The sequence below is a fragment of the Balaenoptera acutorostrata genome, chromosome 16, assembly GCF_949987535.1.
Source record: "Balaenoptera acutorostrata chromosome 16, mBalAcu1.1, whole genome shotgun sequence".
Classification (NCBI taxonomy): domain Eukaryota; kingdom Metazoa; phylum Chordata; class Mammalia; order Artiodactyla; family Balaenopteridae; genus Balaenoptera; species Balaenoptera acutorostrata.
Genome location: NC_080079.1, coordinates 6,307,282 through 6,330,815, shown reverse-complemented (window position 1 = coordinate 6,330,815; position 23,534 = coordinate 6,307,282). Strand labels below are relative to the sequence as shown.

General features: G+C 47.2%; 1 protein-coding gene across 2 annotated transcripts in view; it reads right to left on the bottom strand.

Annotated features, from left to right (window-relative positions):
* Positions 1-23,534, bottom strand: part of ADAM12 (ADAM metallopeptidase domain 12) — a 402,635-nt gene that overhangs the window by 115,575 nt on the left and 263,526 nt on the right. For both annotated transcript variants that reach the window (XM_057530791.1, XM_057530792.1), the window contains exons 5-6: positions 22,709-22,785; positions 1,849-2,029 (exon numbers count right to left, since the gene is read on the bottom strand). In XM_057530791.1, the coding sequence (XP_057386774.1) occupies positions 1,849-2,029; positions 22,709-22,785 (258 nt within the window). The remainder of the gene's footprint in view (positions 1-1,848; positions 2,030-22,708; positions 22,786-23,534) is intronic.

The following is a 23,534-nucleotide window of genomic DNA, read 5'->3' as shown; positions in this document are numbered from 1 at the left end:
GGAGCCGTAAGCTTAGTTAAAGAATTAAAATATGGCTGGCAAGGCCTGACCAAGTCAGGACTGACTTCTAAATGAAATGGCAAACATATTTGAGTGCCGTTTAAACTGTCAAGTTATAAATCTCACAAGGTGGATAACGTGTGATCAACAAGGTACTCAAATCAAGGCGCCTGGAAAACAAAATGCAAATGTTCTACTTGTTTATGACTGTGAAAGCTACGGCCTCATCACATCTTATCTGAGGTCTGGAATCAAAGACAAGAGTAAGCGTGAAACAAACATGCCCTGGGACCACAGAGGCCAGTCTTTGGGATTCCATCTCTTAAATCTGTCACTCTAAGATGGCTCAGGGGAGGAGAGCAGGAAGAAGATTCTGTCAAGCTGTTGCTGATGGTGGAGGTGGGGGCACTTTTCAAGTCCTTTTCCCAGGGATTGAGATTCAGCCCCACTACTGAGTGTCATCGTCAAAGTCAGCCACCGTGCCTGACGGGGTGTGATGGGGAAAAACAAGAAAAAAAGAGGTTGCAAGCACCTGCTGCAGAAAACCTTGGGAGCACGTTAACAAACAGAGGAAGTTAGGGTCATATAGGTGGAAACAGGATGGAAAGAATGAATGTAAAGTTAAAATGAAAAGTCCTAAAGCAGTTCAGTTAAAAGCAGGTTAGGGGAACACACACCCCTCCACAGGTAGGAGGAAAATTTTAAGAAGGAGAAGAAATCGCTTAGGATAACGTTTACTGTCTGAATTGAGAAAAATGATTAGGAATAAAAAGAGGCACAATATTTATGAAGTGTTGAGTGGTAAGCAGTGTAACACTCAAATTAAAGTCGGGAAGGACAAAGAGTGTTAAATGGAACCTTGAAAACATGTCCCCAGACCATCAAATGTAAGCACATCGTTAAGTGACATTGTATCTAGGAATTCTTCATTTCTTGTCAACAGAGGAACAGGAAAGAGAGAGATGAAAAATCAGGAAGTCGTTGATAACTTCCTATCGGGTTGTAGTTCTTTGAGTTCAGGGCCTCCAGCCAGATGTGGCTATGCTTACTCCTTTTTAAGAGTTCTGCTGCGGTCTGTGGAGCCCACGTGATACTGATGTAAAAGGGTCAGGCAGCCATTCAGGGTGCAGGTTTCCTGGTGCTGCACTAGGGGGGGACCTCTTAGTCGGGAGGGACATCTGTGGTCCAGACTCCATTAGGGCAACTACTCTCTCCAGTCCTGCAGCAGAAGGGAAGACCTGTGATGAGCAGACCCAGGGGCAGGTGGCCAGAAAGCAGAGGCCCCTCGAGGGAAGTGGGACAGGCGCCCCCTAGTGTGGACTGGGGGTAAACACCACCCCTCAGCCGCACTGCTGGACCAAGACCCAGGGCAGGCGAGTGGGCAGTGGCAGGGAACGCTGTGCAAATCCTAATGAAGACCCTAATTATAAAGCAGACTTGCGTTGGCAAAACCTCCATATTGTCTGTCTCTTCCCGTAGAAGGGAGAGCTGCCCAAGGGTGTGGAGGTTCCGGTCCAGTTCTGTGTACCACGGAGGGGCCCAACGGTGGGGCAGACTCCTGGGTCTAGGCCCAGAAGGTTCTCACCGGAGACGTGATTTTGTATCCTCTGAGCTCAACTCTACCCAGCGTAGGTTAATGAGTCTGAGGCTGACGTTTAACTACAACGATGGCGCTTTCAGTATCTGATTATGTTCGGCCCACATCATAGCAACCACCTCCAGATAAACTGGGTAATAACTCCATCCCTCAGACACAAATGGCAAAATTTCTCCAGATGGCCTAGCAGTGGGTGTCCCTAGCTGGAGCCCCCAGCTCCCCAGAGACACCACGTGGGGTTGCCCTCCTACCCTTCTTGCCCAGGTCTGGGAGGGCGGTGGGAGCCTGTCATGCATGGCGAGGGCCGTCGTGTTTGATCCACAGGGTCCCCAGGTGCTCTGCAGGTTCTCCACCGGGAAGAGTCTGTATCTGTTGGTTTCATTCTTCATTGGCTCCAAAATATAGGTTTTATTCTCAAATGTAATAAGTCCCCTGTTGAAAAAGAAAGAAGAAAAATTATGTAACTTTTAAGGGCAGTTTCTTGTTCATGGCTGAAACCCAGTTCTTATTCAGAGAATAAAAGGAGAAATACCAATTTATTTATCTTCTCAGGTCTGAACTGGAAAGGACATTCCTGTGCCATATGTTGGCATTGATTTATTTTTGCAAATCTTTTGAAAACCAAGTCTGCGAAGTTTTTTGTTTCAAATATTTGATGGTAAAGAATCGACTGTGTTTAGTCTTTACGTTTTTCGTTTGTTTGTTTTTTACTTCTCAAGGATATATTGCTGGGAAGAAGAGTTGAGAGAAAAGATGTTTCATCCGCTTAGAAAATAACTAGATCTGGATTAGCAGACATGATTCAGAAGGGAAATCTTTTTTTTTTTTTTTAAGGAAAATTCCTATACCTGAATTATTCATCCTGATCAACTAAATTTCCTAAATAGTTGAAAGGATTCTGAAATAAGGTTAAGTATAAACCTATGCTTTTTTCGAACTTATGGTTATCAAAGGGTAAGGGAGTGGGAAGGATAAATAAGGAGTTTGGGATTAGCAGATACACACTACTATATACAGTACAGATAAATGACAAGGTCCTACTGTATAGAACAGGGAACTATATTCATTATCTTGTAATAACCTATAATGGAAAAGAATCTGAAAAATAACATATATATAATATATATAATTTATATATATATTTACAAAAGTAAATACAAGTATTTACTTGTAAATACAAGTAAATACAAGTATTACAAAAGTAAAACCAAATCACTTTGCTGTACACCAGAAACTAACACAACATTGTAAATCAACTATACTTCCAAAAAAAAAAAAAAAAAGAATTAAAAAAAAGTATGCTTTTTTTTGGTATTTTACTTAGTTAATTTGTGGGAGTACTGCGCATATACCCCGAGAAAACCATAATTCAAAAAGAGTCATGTACCACAATATTCATTGCAGCATTACTAAAAATAGCCAGGACATGGAAGCAACCTAAGTGTCCATCGACAGATGAATGGATAAAGAAGATGTGGCACATATGTACAATGGAATATTACTCAGCCATAAAAAGAAACGAGATTGAGTTATTTGTAGTGAGGTGGATGGACCTAGAGTCTGTCATACAGAGTGAAGTAAGTCAGAAAGAGAAAAACAAATACCGTATGCTAACACATATATATGGAATCTAAAAATAAAATGGTTCTGAAGAACCTAGGGGCAGGACAGGAATAAAGACGCAGATGTAGAGAATGGACTTGAGGACACGGGGAGGGGGAAGGGTAAGCTGGGACGAAGTGAGAGAGTGGCATGGACATATATACACTACCAAATGTAAAATAGATAGCTAGTGGGAAGCAGCCACATAGCACAGGGAGATCAGCTGGGTGCTTTGTGACCACCTAGAGCGGTGGGATAGGGAGGTTGGGAGGGAGATGCAAGAGGGAGGGGATATGGGGATATATGTATATGTATAGCTGATTCACTTTGTTATACAGCAGCAACTAACACAACAATGCAAAGCAATTATATTCCAATAAAGATGTAAGAAAAAAAAAAAAGGACACATTTGCTAAATATTTTAACTTGCAGAGACAGAGGTGGCCTTATGCCATGGATCCCAAGACATGTCTGACCTTCTGGAGCAGGACAGAGCTCCAGTAGGCTGTGTCCTACTTCCTGGAAATGAGCCATGTCAGTTTCTTTAAGTGATGGGGGAACATCGGCCTATACACTGGTTTTCCTTTCTCTTTTCCAATGTGGAATAAGAAGCACTTTAACTTAAAAAAGCTCTTCCTGATGTTGAAATCAGTTTTTTCTTTAGAGAAATGAGAACTTGGGTAACGGTAAACTAGCAGCTCTGAGAGTTCCCACACATCTAGCAACTTCTGTTATTGATCAAGTTGACCACAATCATAAATGCATACAATTTTCATGCAAAATTCATCTGATTGTAAATAGACGCTTCTAACACCGTGACTCAACCTTTTTTGAGACATGAACCTCCTTATACTCTCCCCAGAAGAATTCACATCTACATAGATCCACAGTATTTTGCAGAAAATTTCAGGAGATTCAGGACTATGGATGAGGTCCATGGGCTCCAGGTTTTAGGGCATCACTTCCAAGGATTTAAGAAATAGCTTAGTCCTTAAGAAACAGCTGAAAAAGTCGGGTGCTCCACCAGTTTCTTTCAGACAATCTGAGCTTGTTTCCAAAGGATGGAGCTTGAAAGGTGTTCCTATAACAACCACTATTGCTCATTTGTTCAGCCATTCACTCATCCAATGCTTATTGATGGCCCATTTATAGGTGACTATTTAATCATTCTTAAATTTTAATGGAACAACAGTATTTCAATACTCAAATAGTATGGAAGGAAAAGGTTTGATTTGGCAAATATTTATTTTGAACGCAACCGGTGAACCCATACAAGCTAATCAGTTCATTATTATTCAGCTGGTTTACTCCACTAGCCCTGTTTTGTGAAGTGTTACAGGCAGTGAAAGAAACAGCAAGATCATGTCCAGGACGACCGCAGCCTAATTGAGAAGATCGCACTGAGACACACGGGGCAGCTGGAAAACACTGGAGAGTTAGGCTGGGTGTTACCAATAATCACGACACTTAACTGTTCAGAGATGGGGGAGCCAATGTGGTTTGGCGTAACTGAGAAGTTTTGGCTATTTTCAAATCCCACAGATTGATTAAAAGTCATTACATACAGCTGTTCTCTTATACACCCTGGCCCCCTACTCCCAACCCCCCAAACTAGAGTCTTCATGTATCTCCAAGTAGATCTATTCATATAGACAGGACTTTGGTCATCAGCTCTGGGGTGGCTTGTATTTTTTTCTTTGAAAAGTTCTTTATGAACTAAAACTTAGATTTCTCAGTTTAGAATGGGTAGTAGGACATTTCTGTTTATTAAAGTTGATTTTGAAAAACCCTAAATTAAGAAAAAGATCTTTAAAAAAAAAGGCCAGGGTAAAGTGGAAAATGAATACACTTGAGGGGAAAAGAGAGATTGGCTAGAAAGCTGACTTTCCTGACCTAAAAAGAAAATGACACGACATTTCATTTTGCATTGCAACATTTTCTATTTTGCGTTGGATTTCAATAAGCTGAACACTTACAGTAAAATCTGTCACCAAGTTCTAATCATGAGAAGCACATGACTGAAAAAGATTTTCTACTTAATGGAAAATTTCTAGAAATTGTTACTCAGTCATAAAAATGTTCTGGTATCTCCTTTTATCTTTTAAGTCATCCAAAGGCCAGATGTTGAGAAACTGGGGTGAAGCCTTTCCCTTTGCTCCAAACAATTGGCAGCCTATAATACATCTTAATTAAATAATTGCTTTGGACTGTCTTGTGTATAATTAATCATTTAGCTCTTGAGATTGCTGGAAACCACAGTGGACACAAAATTCAAGGATTCCGGGTTTCTGAGATGTGAAAATTTGATGTTCTCACAGCCCTTTCTGGCCCCAAACTAGATAAGCGAATGTAATTTAAGTTGAATGTCATAGGTATTTAGCTGTCAACTTGGAGTTGGAAGTATCTCAGAGTGTGGAATTTAAATCCAGCAGACTTTGAAAGTGGGGTTCTCTTCCCACTGGTAGAGCAGGGGGAGAGAGGTTAGAAGACAGTTGCCAATGTTTGGGGAAGATGAAGACTGTGGGTATCTTCTCTATGGGGAGATTAAGAGGATCAGGAGAACACCGGACTGGCCCTTATGAGGGAAGGGTGAGACAAACTTCCGGGGCAGTGAGTGCTGGTGAATGGGAGAAGCAGAAGAGAGGGGTGGTTGAGATGATGAGGGCCACCTGTCATGGCACTCTGCCTAGGATCCAGGCTCAGTGGATCCTCATATAGCGCCGCTCAGGTCATTTTCCCTGCCGCCGAGGGCACACAGGTAGCTGGAGGTACAGGTGGGACCCAGTCTCCACCCAGGTATCTAAAGCTTGAGATGTTCAGCCCCTGCGCTCTCCTGCCTGCCTCCCTCCCGTGCTGTCTTTTTTTTTTTTTTAACATCTTTATTGGAGTATAATTGCTTTACAATGGTGTGTTAGTTTCTGCTTTATAACAAAGTGAATCAGTTATACATATACTTATGTTCCCATATCTCTTCCCTCTTGCATCTCCCTCCCTCCCACCCTCCCTATCCCAGCCCTCTAGGTGATCACAAAGCACCGAGCTGATCTCCCTGTGCTATGCGGCTGTTTCCCACTAGCTATCTATTTTACGTTTGGTAGTGTATATATGTCCATGCCACTCTCTCACTTTGTCACAGCTTACCCTTCCCCCTCCCCCTATCCTCAAGTCCATTCTCTAGTAGGTCTGTGTCTTTATTCCCGTCTTACCACTACGTTCTTCATGACCTTTTTTCCCCCCTTAGATTCCATATATATGTGTTAGCATACTGTATTTGTTTTTCTCTTTCTGACTTACTTCACTCTGTATGACAGACTCTAGGTCCATCCACCTCACTACAAATACCTCCATTTCGTTTCTTTTTATGGCTGAGCAATATTTCATGGTATATATGTGCCACATCTTCTTTATCCATTCATCCGATGATGGACACTTAAGTTGCTTGAGAGGGTTGTGGGGCCCAAAATAGGGATGACTGTGACAGAGGCAGAAGTCAAAAGGGAAGGGGCCGAAGAAATGGATTTGCTGCTTTGAAAACAGGCAGGCTTACTTTAAATTTCAAAACCCTATTGTTTTTCCTTCAATGGAAACAAAGAGGAATCTATTACAATTTTAACAGCTTAAATATTAAATGGATTTACTATTTTGTTAGCTTTCAAAGTGATAACTCAGGGAACCTACACTTCCTCAAGATAAGTTTCTGTCTTTCTCGAAATTCAGTTTTTAATCTCCAAAGCAATGGTGAGTCAGGAAATAGCACAGCTGAATGGCGTTGTTCTTCATATGATTTTCCTTTCTACTCCCTGGCAAGCAGGGTAGTGGCACATGGATTTTGACCACCTGTAATCAGATGATGATTCAAAAATGGGAATTAACCTTGTTAATTCTGTGTTCAATTGCTAACTGAATTTTCTTGGAAATAGACTTTGCGGCTCAATACTGTGCTGCCAATCATGTTAGAAATGCAGTTGGCATGAAATTTAATTTCAGTCCTTTTTGGGAGGAGCTCGTGGGTAAAAGCGGTATCCCACCTCATCTGTGTTTGATACACAGTGATGGCAGCAGTATTAGTGAACACAGTAGCACCATCAGGCTTATTTTCAATAAGTAATTTCCATGTGAACTGCTCATGTGTAATCAAAACAAATATTCATCGTCCCCTGCTACGTGCAAAGCACCAGGCTAGCTCCCATGAAACCCATAAAGGCATCTCACCCATGGTTCCCATTTCAAATGTAATTCATAATCAGGTTTGGGAGACACGACCAAAGAGGTAAAACAAACTGTTATAAAAAATGCTAAGAGTAGCTATTACTACCGTATGCTAACACATATATATGGAATCTAAAAAAAAAAAAATGGTTCTAAAGAACCTAGGGGCAGGACAGGAATAAAGACGCAGATGTAGAGAATGGACTTGAGGACACGGGGAGGGGGAAGGGTAAGCTGGGACGAAGTGAGAGACTGGCATGGACATATATACACGGCCAAATGTAAAACAGATAGCTAGCGGGAAGCAGCCGCATAGCACAGGGAGCTCAGCTCAGTGCCTTGTGACCACCTAGAGGGGTGGGATAGGGAGGGTGGGAGGGAGACACAAGAGGGAGGAGATATGGGGATATAGGTATACATATAGCTGATTCACTTTGTTATACAGCAGAAACTAACACAACAATGTAAAGCAATTATATTCCAATAACGATGTTAAAAAAAAAGAATAGCTATTACTGGCATATCAATAATAATAATAGCAGCTACGATTGATGGTTACCCTGAGCCAGGCTCCTTTTTAGAAATAACAGCTCTACTGAGAAATAATTCACCAACCGTTACGCTCACTCTTTTAAAGCATGCAATTCAATGGTTTTTTAGTATATTCACTGAGTTGTACAAACATCACCACCGTCTAATTCCAGAATGTTTTCATCACCCCTAAAGCAAACCCTGTACTGTTAGCAGTCACTCCTCACCCTTCCCCGCCCCCATGAACCAGGCTCTTGAAGTCTCTATTTTCTCTAATATTTACAGCAGTCCTCTAAAGCAGGTATCATGAGCCCCTTTCATTAACAGGAAGCCAATGATGAGAGCCCATGGTCTCTGTCCTTCCCCAAAAGATATATCCAAGTCCTCATCCCCGGTACCTGTGAATATAAACCTTCAAAAAGGGGGAGGGGGCTTCCCCGGCAGTCCAGCGGTTAAGACTCCCATGCTTCCAATGCAGGGGGCAAAGGTTCGATCCCCTGGATGGGGAACTAAGATCCCACGTGCCGCGTGGAGCAGCAAAAAACAAAAAAACAAACAAAAAACAACAGGGGGCAGTGGTTTGCAGATGTGATTAAGTGGAGGATATCAAGATAAGATTACCTGGATTGAGGGTGGGCCCTAAATTCAATGACGTGTGTCCTCATAAGAGACAGAAAAAGGAGAAGACACAGACACACAGGGGCGAAGGCCATGTGGACAGAGGCAGAGATTGGAGTGATGCAGCCACAAGGCCAGGAACGCCGAGGACTGCCAGGAGCCAGGAGAGGGGCAGGGATGGATTCTCCCTCAGAGCCTCCAAAAGGAACCAACCCCGCCAACACCTTGATTTCAGGCTTCTGGCCTCCAGCACTGCGAGAGAAGACATTTCTGTTGCCTTAAAGGCTCCCGGTTTGCGGTCATTTGTTACGGCCGCCCTAGGAAAGTAACGCAGGCACACAGCTGGTCAGCGGCAGAGCCAGGATCCCCCAGATGGACCTGGCTCCCACGCCTGCTCCCTGGTCTTTGGCCTCTCGGGATGGTCAGCCCCTCCCCTGAGTCACCAAGGACTTGTGCCAGGGTGGGCGCAGCTGAATTCCAAGTGCAAAATGCCAGAGAAACTCAGAGCTGCCCAGAGGCTGGGCAGTCAGCCCAGCGCTGGCCTAGGAATGGTTGATAAACAGCCCATGTGAAACGGGGGCCTTGAAGGGAGTTCTGGAGGATGGGGCAGACCTGGAGGTGTGGGGAGCTCGGGGGCCAGGTGAACGGCCTCGAAGAAGCAAGAGTGCAGGTGAGAGAAAGGTCAGCGTGTGCTCAGAAAGAAACACTGCGGCTGAAACGGAGACGCGCGCAGAAGGGCAGCGGGGCCACAGAAGGAGGGCGGGCACTGGACCTGGGCGGTGGTCGATGCCAGGCAAGGCGTTCACCTTGGCTTTAGACCTCGGGCTGCACCTGTGGCCTCGTCACTCACCGTGCCGCACACGCTTTGCGCAGAAGACAATATTGCCTCCTCTATGCACTTCCAACTCCCAACTGCCGGGACTTTGCTCTTGCTGGCCCCTCTTCCTCTGCCTTTCCCCACCTGCAGCCCGGGACCTCTACCAAATCCACCGGCTCCTTGCCTTGTAACCGTTGGTGGCCACCCCTCTGGCCTGCGGGATGCAGCTGCCTTGGGGCCACGTTGTCACCCAAAGGCTCCCACCGTTCCTGGGCAGCCCTCGGGCAGAGCCTTCCAGGCTGAAGCATAACCTCTGAGGTCCAGGTTAGCCATACCTTCCTGCAGGATTCCCTGGGCCCTTCTGCCGAGTTTCTCGTGTGGTTTTGTGTACACCTACTTCACGGCACTTGCTTCCGCGTATTAAAATGATGTCTGGCTGCAGTGATCAGTGGGTGAGGAGGTGATGGGTAAACACCCGTGGAAACACTGTTGCACAAGCACGTGAGCGAACAGGGGCTCTGGCATGTAGGCTGTGGGGAGCCGTGTGGTTTTGAGTGCAGAGGGTGGCGGGACTTATGATCGAGCAGTGTTTTTGAAACACGACCTTCTGGAATGTGCAAGATGGACGTGAAGGGAAGGGTGGAGGAAGCATGGGTGCGAAGCAATTTAAAAATCCTGGAGGGAGGGAGGGCTGCTCTGGGGTGGCGATGGGGGAATGGGGAAGGGGAGACGGATGAGGGAGATTCTGTAAGGGGTGGGAGTGGGGGGGGGCTGGTGCCTGCCAGAGGTTATCAGAGATCCCCCCGGGGGCCAAGCTAGGAGCCTGGGATGGGCTGGACCTTTAATGGAAAAGAGTTCAGGACGGGGGCCAGTCTGGGGACCAAGGAGTTGGGATTTGGACATTCTGAATTTTGAATGACAGTAGAGCCTGGGAGAACTGAGACTTGACCTTGGGGGTCCTTCAGGGTGGGGACCAGAGCAGCCTTGGAGATGGTGCAGAAGGGCTCCAAATCCAGCTGTGGCTCCCAGAGATGTTCACACAGGATGACGGAATGAACATCTCCGCGGAGGAAGAGGAAGGGAGAAGGAGAGCCCTCACCAGAGGTGGCATGGCCTGCGGGGTGGAGGGGAGCCAGCGTAGCCCAGCCTGATAGAAGCTATGGGAGCGGAAGGTCACAGAACAGAGGTCAAGGTCAAATTAACTTCACCTCCCACTCTAAGCCAATTTCTTTCTTAACGTGGTCTACTATAAAGATTTTTTAAAAATTTGAACTGGCTGGGATTAAGTTTCACTGACCACTTGATGGCTTGGGGAGAGCACATTTATTCCACCAATGTTTATTGAGCACCTATAACGTGCCAGGTTCTAGACAGTGCTAGGGTGGGCCCAGGGCCCTGCTTTCCTAGCAGACAGGACAGCAAAGGCCAGGTCATCTCCATGTGCCTGACTTTTCGGCCCCTTAGACCACTTTGCCATGGGCCATTTAGGTTGAGCTGTGACATCTGGAAAACCCACATCCACCCAGATCAGCGAACACTCAAGTCCAGCTGAGAGGTACCAGGGAGGATGGTGGGCAACTCCTCGGCATCCTTGGACGTGGTCAGTCCTTCAGGAGGGCTGAGGCTCGTTTCCCAGCACTCACCTCACTCCCTCTGACTTGTTTTCCTCCTAAGATCCTTTTTTCATTTTCTCAGCTGAGATTTCTGGTCAATTTCTTCAAATGGATCAACTCAACGTGTTTGTTAAATTATAAATAACAATACGGCATCAAAGCAGAACTTTTCCTTTCTTTCTTTTTTGAAAAATGATGGTTGTGATTGCACTGATCGCTAAATTGCAAATGATTACTTTCATTATAATGGTTATTTCTGATTCCATGGACCATAACACTGGTCAGTTCTACCCTTTGAAAAATAAGTTGATTGACTATTTTTCAATAGTGTGGTGGAACAAGAAGTATTCCTGCATTTTGTGTTATATTTCATCTCATTATATAAAACTTAGTGCAGTAAACTTTACATTACAGAATTAAAATCAATGCAAGACATTAAAGGAACACAGCAATGTGTGTACTTATTCAGGTACCAAATAACCTGGCATCTGAGTATTTTTATTTAATTGAATTTTTAAAAGCATCTTGTGCTGTCTCCCACATCTAAGGCCAGTGCTAAGAGCTTATCAGACATGTTCCCTATCCTGAAGGTCCTTACAGCAGGGTAGTGAAAGCACAAGGTACAGTAATCGACTGTAAGTGAGCCAAAGCAGGACGGATGCCTTAACCCAGGGGTGTAAACAAATCTCTGGGAAGCGCCTGCTATGCTACAGGCACTGTGCTGTGGAAGCAAGGGCTGTCTATGATGGAACAGGCGAGGCAGGGTTGAGCTGCATGGCAAGGAGTGGCTGGGAGGCCAGGGTGGGCTTCGTGGAGGAGGCATCATTTGATTTGGGCCTTGGTGGGAGAGAGAACCTTCCAAAGCCACTGAGAGATGGGGAGAGGAGGGTGTCCCAGGCCGAGACACAGCAGGGATAAAGGCAGTGAGACACACGTAGGGCATGTTCCGGAAACATGTAGAAAACAGTGGGGCTGGAATGGGGGAGGGGTTCCTCAGGGTAGAGGATGATGGGGCTGAAAAAGAAGGTTGGATCCAAGTTGTGCAAAAGATCTAGTGGGGCAAATATGGAACGAGGAGTTAGGCAGACTTGGGTTTGAGATGGAGTTTTGCCCATTACAGCTGAGGGACTCTGGGGAAGCCACTTTCCCAGGCTTTGCTTCCTCATCCATAATCTGAGGAATGTAACACCTGCCTACAGCTTAGTGAGCGTCGCACGAGAACGTGCCAAGGCTTGGTGTCAATGCACGAGATGCCTCTCTCCTGAGACAGCCGCTGTGACTAGGAAGGGGGTGACAGCATCCTTTGACGTGAGCACCTGCAGCTCCGAGCTGCAGCATCAGGACCAGGCTCCTGGTGACTGAGCCTCAGCTGCTCGGTAAAGCAGTGGCACTAACACCTGTCCCTGCCCTCCTGAAAGCAGAGATTGTGATGATGGCAAAGAGCAAAGTATGACATAGCCTGCTTGTCATCACCTTGGGGTGTGTGTGTGTGTGTGTCTGCGTGTGTGCGCCTGTGTGCGAGAGCATGTGTGAAAGCGTGAGTGTGTAGGTGTGAGTGTGTGTACACCTCGTGCTCAGGCATCCTAAACTCCACTTAAAAATGAAGTTGTCATCACAACGAATACCTAGTTTACAACTCTAGATACCAGTTTCCTCATCTGTTACATGAATGCTTCCCTTAAGTCTATCAAAGCACAGGTGATTCCCTAAGAAATTGAGCCTCATTTTAACTACCATGCCCGCAGGGGATGGGAAAACTCTTGGCTCATTCCAAAATCGTGAGCCCCCAAGAGTCCTTATGCCAGATTTTCAAGCAGAAGCTCGGAGGTGGAGCAAGAGAAGAGGAAGAAATGGTGAGAGACAGGCTTTTCCCCGCTAAGGATCTCATGCTCTAACCAGGGAGCTGGAAGGGGACAGCAATGTGGTGTTTGTGAATCAAATCAGGACACAGGGACATGGCTATTTGGATGCCCTGGCAGGAGCGAGCCAGGGCTGGACGTCTGTCCCATTACAAAACACAGCGGCTAAGCTCCTCTGGGACAGGGGCAGAATTCTCTCCCCATCACTGGAACATGGTACCCATGCATGACAGTGTCAAGGAGCATCTGGTGCTCACGGGAATGCTCGTGGGCTTAGGGACTCAGGAGCAGGGCCGAGGCACGAAGCAGCGAGAGCAACAACAGAGACCAGGAGAACCATGAATGCTGCGCCGACACTGTGCTAACGAGGGCTGGGCATCTTGGGGAGACATATGATATGGTACAAAACTAACTTATGGCCCGAACTTCCCGTTTGACTTGGAGTCCTTTCAAAGGAAGGATAAGCTCTATGGCGGCACTCGTTTTTATGACCTATTTTCCACGTTGCACTTCATTCCCTCCGTTCAAGAGCTGTTTCCTCTTTAATCCCCCTTTCTGCTGGGATCTCCATGCGTTTCTCTCTCCTTATCTTTTCCCCTTCAAGCTTCAAATGAAGAAGGATGACTTGTTTGCTTCCCTCCTCTCTTCTCTCTTCCAGAACAGAGCTTTCCTTGCCTGCCCGTCTTTGATCAGCCTTTTTGAAGCAAAGCAGGATGTTCCTTCTCTGCTTTTTCTCTGCAAAACTGTAATCTGCTGGGCTCTAATTAATGCATCCCCTAGGACACTCAAGTTTTCCTCCACATTCCTAGCTCTGAATGTATTTTGGGGTCACACCATATTTCACATAATTTTTAATCCTATATTCTTTCTCAATATCTACCAGGCTGGTGCTACTCTAGTTGCATTTTTATTTCCCCTCTCGATTGATTCTTCTGCCAGGAAGCAGTTGATCGAACACAGCTTTGTCTCTGGTCTGATTCTCTCCTTGCAAGATCATAAAGTTGACTACATAACTCCGGAATTTCTCTGTTGATGCACGGTCTACTGCTTTTGTAACAACAGCACAAAGATCTGGGAAATTAAAATTCTCAGGAGCTCCATCCCCACGCAGCAGCTTGCTCCGTCAGTGTTCCCACCCCGTCTTGGTGGTCGACACCAGACGACGCAGCACTCGCTCCCCTGACTCTTCCTGGAACCCCAGCCATAAGTATTTCACAGTATTCCTCTTTGCCAAGTTGGGCTCTGTGCCAGGTACCCGGGATGGGGCGGGCGGACATTCTCCAGGTGCCAGAGACAGGAGGTGGTCACTGAGACTCAGATGCTCTGCAGAATCTGGTCAGAGAGATGGACCCCTCTGTGAGGGAGAAACCGGGGACCCTGACAGTTACCTGTGCCTTTGGGGGGCAGGCCTGGGATGAAGGACAGGGAGTAGAAAGCAAGTGGCAAGGCCAAGCACAGGGGGCAGATCTGTCCTATTTAAATGTTACTCAGGAATCCTCTACCTAGTCGTTCATCTTCATAATTTAAAACTAATTAGTTAATGTCACTGGTTTGCAGATTGTTTTATTTAGTGTAAAAAGGAGCTATTAGGAATTCCCTTGAAGATACCCTCATCTCTTTATCCATCAAGGGTTTGATACCCTATGAAAACCACCTGAAAGTTATCAGACCAACCCAGACCTCTCTGTTTACGCCTGGTCTCAGTTTCGCTAGCTTAGAGTTTTCACAAACATGTGGAAGCTGTTGTTGGAGTTGGCCTGTAGTTTCTGTGTGTCCCTGGCCTTCATCTGTCCTTTTTCTGGTTTTCCTTCATGTACCCACCCTTCTCCACCACCCGCACCAGCCGCTGAGGCTGGGTGTGGTTCACACTCAGCCTGGCCCAGGGGTCGGGCACATAACCTGTTAAATTAGAGCATTCCACCCACCACTGACCACGGTGATTGTTTCAGGGAGGGGCCCATGACCCAGTGAGGGACAATTAGGCATTTTGAGGACTTTTGCTGAGCTTAAAAGAAGGGCCCTCCTTCTTCTACTTGCCCTCTGAGGATGTAAGTCTGGAGCTGCCTGAAGACCCTCTGTCACTGAAAAAATAAACAGTGCCTGAGAATGAAATCAACACAGAAGAAGGTAGAGGCCAAAGATGGAGAGAGAATGGATTCTGATAACATCAGTGATGCCCTGGAACCAGCCATACCTGAAGCCGTCTCTGGACTTTTCGATAGCATGAATCTGCCTCTATGCTTGGTCTTTAAGCCAGTTTGAATTAGCTTTTATGTTCTTTGCACACAGTGACCTCTATATTAATCTGAAGGTTGGAAATATCTAGCCTTCAAAACAGGTCCATCTTTTAGGTTCCAGAGAGGTGTGACAGTAAAGTGCTGACTTCCCATGTATGTGTTAGAGACTCTCTACTTTCAGGTGTATTGGACACCACACAGGAGAGGGGTGACTGTAATTCGCAGGTGTGTGTGGTCCTGTGTGCTCCACCCGGCTCTCGTAGGAGCAGTGTAGCTCTGCATGGAATTAACCCAGAAGCACCACATGTTCACGCCTCCCTGACTGGCCCAGTCCCAGAATCAAAGAATGTAAGACTGTCTCAAGTGGCTGATGGTTTTTCCATTGGCTGCTCACTCAAGGTCAGGCACAGGGCCGGGCTTTCCTATGGGTCGTTGTACTTATTTTCACAACCACCAGTCTCAGCTAGAGTCTTTAGCTCCATTTTAAATACAAGGCAACTGGCGCTCAGAGAGGCCCAGTGATTGGACACTGCTTGGGCTATTGTGCTCCGGGGCATGGACATCTATCTGATGGTCCCAGAGGGCCTACCTCCAATTGGTCACTCACCTTGGCGCAGATGCCAGCGGGTCTGACCCCACCCTGTCCTTCATCTCTGTGTCCTCCAGGTGCCTGTGCCCTGGATTTCCAGGAGAACTGGGCCCTTATCCCCACACAACTCTTCAGTCCTCTAACTGATCCCACCCTCCTCCCTCTGCCCCTCAAACCTTCCCACTGTGCCCTGGGGACTCACGGTCCCCCCTCAAACTACCCTCCCCCGACGCGCTCCTGAACGTTCCCGTCACCTCCGCACCCCAGCCCACGTTTGCTGCTGTGGTTTCCCTGCGCGGGACTGGAGCAGGCGAAGGGGGAGGGGCGCCACGTTTTGAACAGACTGTTAGATTCCAATGGTAAATACTTAAGAATGAATCCGGTATCTCAAGGACTGGGGGAGACGTGAGGAAACAGAACCCCCGTCCTCTGATGGTCAGAGTGGAAACCGGGCGGGCACGCTGGCAGGACACGGTGGCAGGGCTGGGCAGGTCACACCCTTCCCTCTTTCGGGCGCCTCCATCGGAGCCGCGCCCGGGTCACGGAGCCCGAAGCCAGCGGGGCCAGTTGTTGGCAGCTGAGAGAGGCTGGAAACCACCTAAATGCACGTGGCGGAGAAAACGAGGAGAGGAAACGCGGGTGTTTGTGGAACGGAAGGCTGTGCGCAGTGAGGGAAGAGGCTGCCCCTCACGCGCCCGGAAGGACGATGCCGAAACGATGCTGAGCACGGACACCGACTGCAGGGCGTGCTGCGCTGCCCTCTTTCCCGTACACGTAAGGCGCGCAGGTGGCCCACGCCACGAGGAACGGCAGCGGCCGGGGGGACACGTGCCGGGGGTCGGCGGGGGTTGGGGGCGCACATGGAGCAGGCACGCCCCGGGAAAGGACGGGCAGGGGGGTGTGCGGCCGGAGGCCCGGCTGCACCCTCCCTCGGGCCGGTCCAGCCGCCAGCAGGGCCCAGGACTGCGCGTGCTGACCAGGCCGCGGCCAGACTCGGGTGCTGTTATTCTGGAGAATTCTGTCCACTAGCGGCTGTACTGTCTGTCCGTAAGAGCCGCCAACGCGATTACTCATTAATTCAAGAGTACCTGAAAATGCTCACAGTGCGGCAGGACTCACAGGAGGCAAGGTTTCCAGGAGCGCCACTTCCGCTCCCCTGCGCGGGGCGTCTGTCTCCATCCACAGCTGCTAAACCCCGCCCAGTGCCCCTAATCTCCACTTCGCTCCTGTCGTGTGCAGTGTGTTACATGTGCTGAGTTGTCCAAGGTGCACTGTGTGCCTGGGGTATGTTGTGTGTGGCATGTTGTGCGTGTGTTGTGTTGATATGTGTGGTATGTCGTGTGGGATAAACTGTGTGTGTTACAGGGTGTGTGTGGTGCTTGTAATGTGTGTGTGGTGGTGTGTGGTATATAGTGTGTGGTATGTGTGTGCGAAGGTGTGTATGTGTGGTGTGTGTAGTATATTGTGTGTGTCTGTGGTGTGTATGTTGTATGTGTGGTATGTGTGGTATATTGTGTGTATGTGTGTGGTGTGTGTGGTATATTGTGTGTGTGTCTGTGGTGTGTGTGGTATATCGTGTGTCTGTGGTGTGTATGTTTGTGGTGTGTGTGGTATATTATGTATGTGTCTGTGGTGTGTGTGTGGTGTGTGTGGTATATTGTGTGTGTGGTGTGTATGTTTGTGGTGTGTGTGGTATATTGTGTGTGTGTGGTGTGTATGTTGTGTGTGTGGTATATTGTGTGTCTGTGGTGTATGTTGTGTGTGTGGTGTGTGTGGTATATTGTGTGTGTCTGTGGTGTGTATGTTTGTGGTGTGTGTGGTATATTATGTGTGTGTGTGTGGTGTGTGTGGTATATTGTGTGTGTGTGGTGTGTATGTTTGTGGTGTGTGTGGTATATTATGTATGTGTCTGTGGTGTGTGTGTGGTGTGTGTGGTATATTGTGTGTGTGTCTGTGGTGTGTATGTTATGTGTGTGGTGTGTGTGGTTTGTGTGTGGTGTGGTGTGTGTCTGTGGTGTATGTTGTGTGTGTGTGGTGTGTGTGGTATATTGTATGTGTCTGTGGTGTGTATGTTGTGTGTGTGTGTGGTGTGTGTGGTCTATTGTGTGTGTGTCTGTGGTGTGTATGTGTGTGGTGTGTGTGGTATATTGTGTGTGTGTCTGTGGTGTGTATGTTTGTGGTGTGTGTGGTATATTATGTATGTGTCTGTGGTATGTGTGTGGTGTGTGTGGTATATTGTATGTGTCTGTGGTGTGTATGTTGTGTGTGTGTGGTGTGTGTGGTATATTGTGTGTGTCTGTGGTGTGTATGTTTGTGGTGTGTGTGGTATATTGTGTGTCTGTGGTGTGTGTGTGGTGTGTGTGGTATATTGTGTATGTCTGTGGTGTGTATGTTTGTGGTGTGTATGGTATATTGTGTGTCTGTGGTGTGTGTGTGGTGTGTGTGGTATATTGTGTGTGTCTGTGGTGTGTATGTTTGTGGTGTGTGTGGTATATTGTGTGTGTGGTGTGTATGTTGTGTGTGTGTGTGTGGTATATTAGGTATGTGTCTCTGGTGTGTATGTTGTGTGTGTGTGTGGTGTGTGTGGTATATTAGGTATGTGTCTGTGGTGTGTATGTTGTGTGTGTGTGTGGTGTGTGTGGTATATTAGGTATGTGTCTGTGGTGTGTATGTTGTGTGTGTGTGTGGTGTGTGTGGTATATTGTGTGTGTGTCTGTGGTGTGTATGTTGTGTGTGTCTGTGGTGTGTGTGGTATATTGTGTGTGTCTGTGGTGTGTATGTTTGTGGTGTGTGTGGTATATTATGTGTCTGTGTGTGGTGTGTGTGGTATATTGTGTGTGTGTGGTGTGTATGTTTGTGGTGTGTGTGGTATATTATGTATGTGTCTGTGGTGTGTGTGGTATATTGTGTGTGTGTCTGTGGTGTGTGTGTGGTGTGTGTGGTATATTATGTATGTGTCTGTGGTGTGTATGTGGTGTGTGTGGTATATTGTGTGTGTCTGTGGTGTGTATGTTTGTGGTGTGTGTGGTATATTATGTGTGTGTGTGGGGGGGTGTGGTATATTGTGTGTGTGTCTGTGGTGTGTATGTGGTGTGTGTGGTATATTGTGTGTGTGTCTGTGGTGTGGATGTTGTGTGTGTGGTGTGTATGTGGTGTGTGTGGTATATTATGTATGTGTCTGTGGTGTGTATGTGGTGTGTGTGGTATATTGTGTGTGTGTCTGTGGTGTGTATGTGGTGTGTGTGGTATATTGTGTGTGTGTCTGTGGTGTGGATGTTGTGTGTGTGGTGTGTATGTGGTGTGTGTGGTATATTATGTATGTGTCTGTGGTGTGTATGTGGTGTGTGTGGTATATTGTGTGTGTGTCTGTGGTGTGTATGTGGTGTGTGTGGTATATTGTGTGTGTGTCTGTGGTGTGTATGTGGTGTGTGTGGTATATTGTGTGTGTGTCTGTGGTGTGGATGTTGTGTGTGTGGTGTGTATGTGGTGTGTGTGGTATATTATGTATGTGTCTGTGGTGTGTATGTGGTGTGTGTGGTATATTGTGTGTGTGTCTGTGGTGTGTGTGTGGGGTGTGTGGTATATTGTGTGTGTGTGGTGTGTGGTATATTGTGTGTGTGTCTGTGGTGTGGATGTTGTGTGTGTGGTGTGTGTGTGGTGTGTGTGGTATATTGTGTGTGTGTGTGGTGTGGATGTTGTGTGTGTGGTGTGTGTGGTTTGTGTGTGGTGTGGTGTGTGTCTGTGGTGTATGTTGTGTGTGTGTGGTGTGTGTGGTATATTGTATGTGTCTGTGGTGTGTATGTTGTGTGTGTGTGTGGTGTGTGTGGTCTATTGTGTGTGTGTCTGTGGTGTGTATGTGTGTGGTGTGTGTGGTATATTGTGTGTGTGTCTGTGGTGTGTATGTTTGTGGTGTGTGTGGTATATTATGTATGTGTCTGTGGTATGTGTGTGGTGTGTGTGGTATATTGTATGTGTCTGTGGTGTGTATGTTGTGTGTGTGTGGTGTGTGTGGTATATTGTGTGTGTCTGTGGTGTGTATGTTTGTGGTGTGTGTGGTATATTGTGTGTCTGTGGTGTGTGTGTGGTGTGTGTGGTATATTGTGTATGTCTGTGGTGTGTATGTTTGTGGTGTGTATGGTATATTGTGTGTCTGTGGTGTGTGTGTGGTGTGTGTGGTATATTGTGTGTGTCTGTGGTGTGTATGTTTGTGGTGTGTGTGGTATATTGTGTGTGTGGTGTGTATGTTGTGTGTGTGTGTGTGGTATATTAGGTATGTGTCTCTGGTGTGTATGTTGTGTGTGTGTGTGGTGTGTGTGGTATATTAGGTATGTGTCTGTGGTGTGTATGTTGTGTGTGTGTGTGGTGTGTGTGGTATATTAGGTATGTGTCTGTGGTGTGTATGTTGTGTGTGTGTGTGGTGTGTGTGGTATATTGTGTGTGTGTCTGTGGTGTGTATGTTGTGTGTGTCTGTGGTGTGTGTGGTATATTGTGTGTGTCTGTGGTGTGTATGTTTGTGGTGTGTGTGGTATATTATGTGTCTGTGTGTGGTGTGTGTGGTATATTGTGTGTGTGTGGTGTGTATGTTTGTGGTGTGTGTGGTATATTATGTATGTGTCTGTGGTGTGTGTGGTATATTGTGTGTGTGTCTGTGGTGTGTGTGTGGTGTGTGTGGTATATTATGTATGTGTCTGTGGTGTGTATGTGGTGTGTGTGGTATATTGTGTGTGTCTGTGTTGAGGATGTTGTGTGTGTGGTGTGTGTGTGGTGTGTGTGGTATATTGTGTGTGTCTGTGGTGTGTATGTTTGTGGTGTGTGTGGTATATTATGTGTGTGTGTGGGGGGGTGTGGTATATTGTGTGTGTGTCTGTGGTGTGTATGTGGTGTGTGTGGTATATTGTGTGTGTGTCTGTGGTGTGGATGTTGTGTGTGTGGTGTGTATGTGGTGTGTGTGGTATATTATGTATGTGTCTGTGGTGTGTATGTGGTGTGTGTGGTATATTGTGTGTGTGTCTGTGGTGTGTATGTGGTGTGTGTGGTATATTGTGTGTGTGTCTGTGGTGTGGATGTTGTGTGTGTGGTGTGTATGTGGTGTGTGTGGTATATTATGTATGTGTCTGTGGTGTGTATGTGGTGTGTGTGGTATATTGTGTGTGTGTCTGTGGTGTGTATGTGGTGTGTGTGGTATATTGTGTGTGTGTCTGTGGTGTGTATGTGGTGTGTGTGGTATATTGTGTGTGTGTCTGTGGTGTGGATGTTGTGTGTGTGGTGTGTATGTGGTGTGTGTGGTATATTATGTATGTGTCTGTGGTGTGTATGTGGTGTGTGTGGTATATTGTGTGTGTGTCTGTGGTGTGTGTGTGGGGTGTGTGGTATATTGTGTGTGTGTGGTGTGTGGTATATTGTGTGTGTGTCTGTGGTGTGGATGTTGTGTGTGTGGTGTGTGTGTGGTGTGTGTGGTATATTGTGTGTGTGTGTGGTGTGGATGTTGTGTGTGTGGTGTGTGTGGTATATTGTGTGTGTGTGTGGTGTGGATGTTGTGTGTGTGGTATATTGTGTGAGTGTCTGTGGTGTGGATGGTGTGTGTGGTATATTGTGTGTGTGTGTGGTGTGTGTGTGGTGTGTGTGTGGGGTGTGTGGTATATTGTGTGTGTGTCTGTGGTGTGTCTGTGGTGTGGATGTTGTGTGTGTGGTGTGTGTGTGGGGTGTGTGGTATATTGTGTGTGTGTCTGTGGTGTGGATGTGGTGTGTGTGGTGTGTCTGTGGTGTGTGTGGTATATTGTGTGTCTGTGGTGTGTGTGTGGGGTGTGTGGTATATTGTGTGTGTGTCTGTGGTGTGTGTGGGGGGGTGTGGTATATTGTGTGTGTGTGGTGTGGATGTGGTGTGTGTGGTGTGTGTGTGGGGTGTGTGGTATATTGTGTGTGTGTCTGTGGTGTGGATGTGGTGTGTGTGGTGTGTCTGTGGTGTGTGTGGTATATTGTGTGTCTGTGGTGTGTGTGTGGGGTGTGTGGTATATTGTGTGTGTGTCTGTGGTGTGTGTGTGGGGGGTGTGGTATATTGTGTGTGTGTCTCTGCTGTGGATGTGGTGTGTGTGGTGTGTGTGGTATATTGTGTGTGTGTGTGTGGTGTGGATGTGGTGTGTGTGTGGGGGGTGTGGTATATTGTGTGTGTGTCTCTGCTGTGGATGTGGTGTGTGTGTGGGGGGTGTGGTATATTGTGTGTGTGTCTCTGCTGTGGATGTGGTGTGTGTGGTGTGTGTGTGGGGTGTGCACCGAGGTTCCTTCTCCGCCATGGCACGCAGTACTCGCAGACCCACGGCGCACAGTCCCGCGTTCCCTGGGCCGCCGCTGTCCCAGGCCCTCCATCCTGCCCTCCGCAGACCCACACTCTGGTGGCAGCGGCCAAAGCAAAGCAGGACTTTGAGGACACAAGCTGCTAGTTCACAAACTAGATAGATAAACCCAGTCAAGAGGCTGAGGCAGCTGGGAATCTGTCAATAGACTGGTTTTCCTCGGGAGCCCGCAGAGCCCGCCGGGCCGGTTGCTGCGAATGGAAGGCGGGGCTGGCTCGTCCTCAGCAGCAGAAGGGATTGTTTCCTGCGTCGGGCAGGGGCCCCTGCCACCCAGGCCCGTACTCAGCTCACCTGGATCTGTGCTCAGTCAGCCCCTCACTTTGTGTCCTAGTGAGAAGAGGCCCTTTTCATTTTTATTAAGCAAGCAGCTGAAATGCTAATACCTAATGTCCTATTTTTTTAACACTGGGAGTTGTTTGGCATCGAGCCACAAAAACAAAAGATATTCCCCAAATCCTTGGCTGCTGAAACCCAGCCAACCTACCAGGCCTGAGGACAGCCTCAAAAGAGGAGCGGCGAAGGAAGGCGAGCTGAGATGGGAGTGGGGGGGTGCGGTGCCCTCTGCATTGCCGGGCAAGGGCTCCTCGGTTCTGTCCGTCACTCTAGTGCTTTAGAGTGATCGGAGAAGGGGGTGGTCTGCGGTAGCTGTGCTTAAGGCCAGAGCTGCCACTGTCAAGGTCACTTACCTGAGACCAGAACAAGTGCTGAGACTGACCGTGGAACCAGAATAGCCCTGCACGTATCCATGGTAGTAACAGTGACCCTGAAACGAGGAGAAAGTCGGTTCAGTCATGATGTCTTCTTGCCCACTCACAATAAACCAACGGCCTCCAACCATCTTGTTTTCAGCTACAGAATTCCCTTTTGCATAAAATATTGAACCAGCAGTCTTAATGTTTCATGCCAGCCCCACGTGACCCAGCCAGGATCTATGGCAGGAATATCTGATTTACTTAGAGATTATCAACAGGGTTTCTAATTGCATCCCGGTTCCATTCTCGTCTCTCTGACACCCTTCAGGAAAGCCCTGATGCGGAAGGTTTTACAACTCCAGCAGCTGAACAAATCACATTGCCATTTTCCGCATTACAAATTGTCTTTTGTAATGAGATGAGGAACCGTGTGGGGTATTTAAGCACACTGTGAAATGCAATAAAATGAGGCCAAATCTATGGCTTATGAAAACAGAAAAGGCTATGAGAGGAAGGGGGTGAGGAGAGATAGCAGGTACCTCGATGAACTGCCCAGTTGAGAGCAGAAAGACTCTCTTAGCAGGAGAGAAAAATAGGAAGGTCTTCTAAGACAAAAGTCCTTGGGTGACATGCCTGCAATATGCCATTTCTTTAATAATGTCACTTGCAAAAAGAAACCACAGCATGGACACATCCTTAGTGAAGACAGATATCCGTCTGGAATCAAGGTTAATTTTATTGTTGAACAAATGTTATGTTGCAGCCCCAATTAAGTGGCTGGCTGGCAAGAAACGCTAAGTACATTTAGTGCTCCTCATTC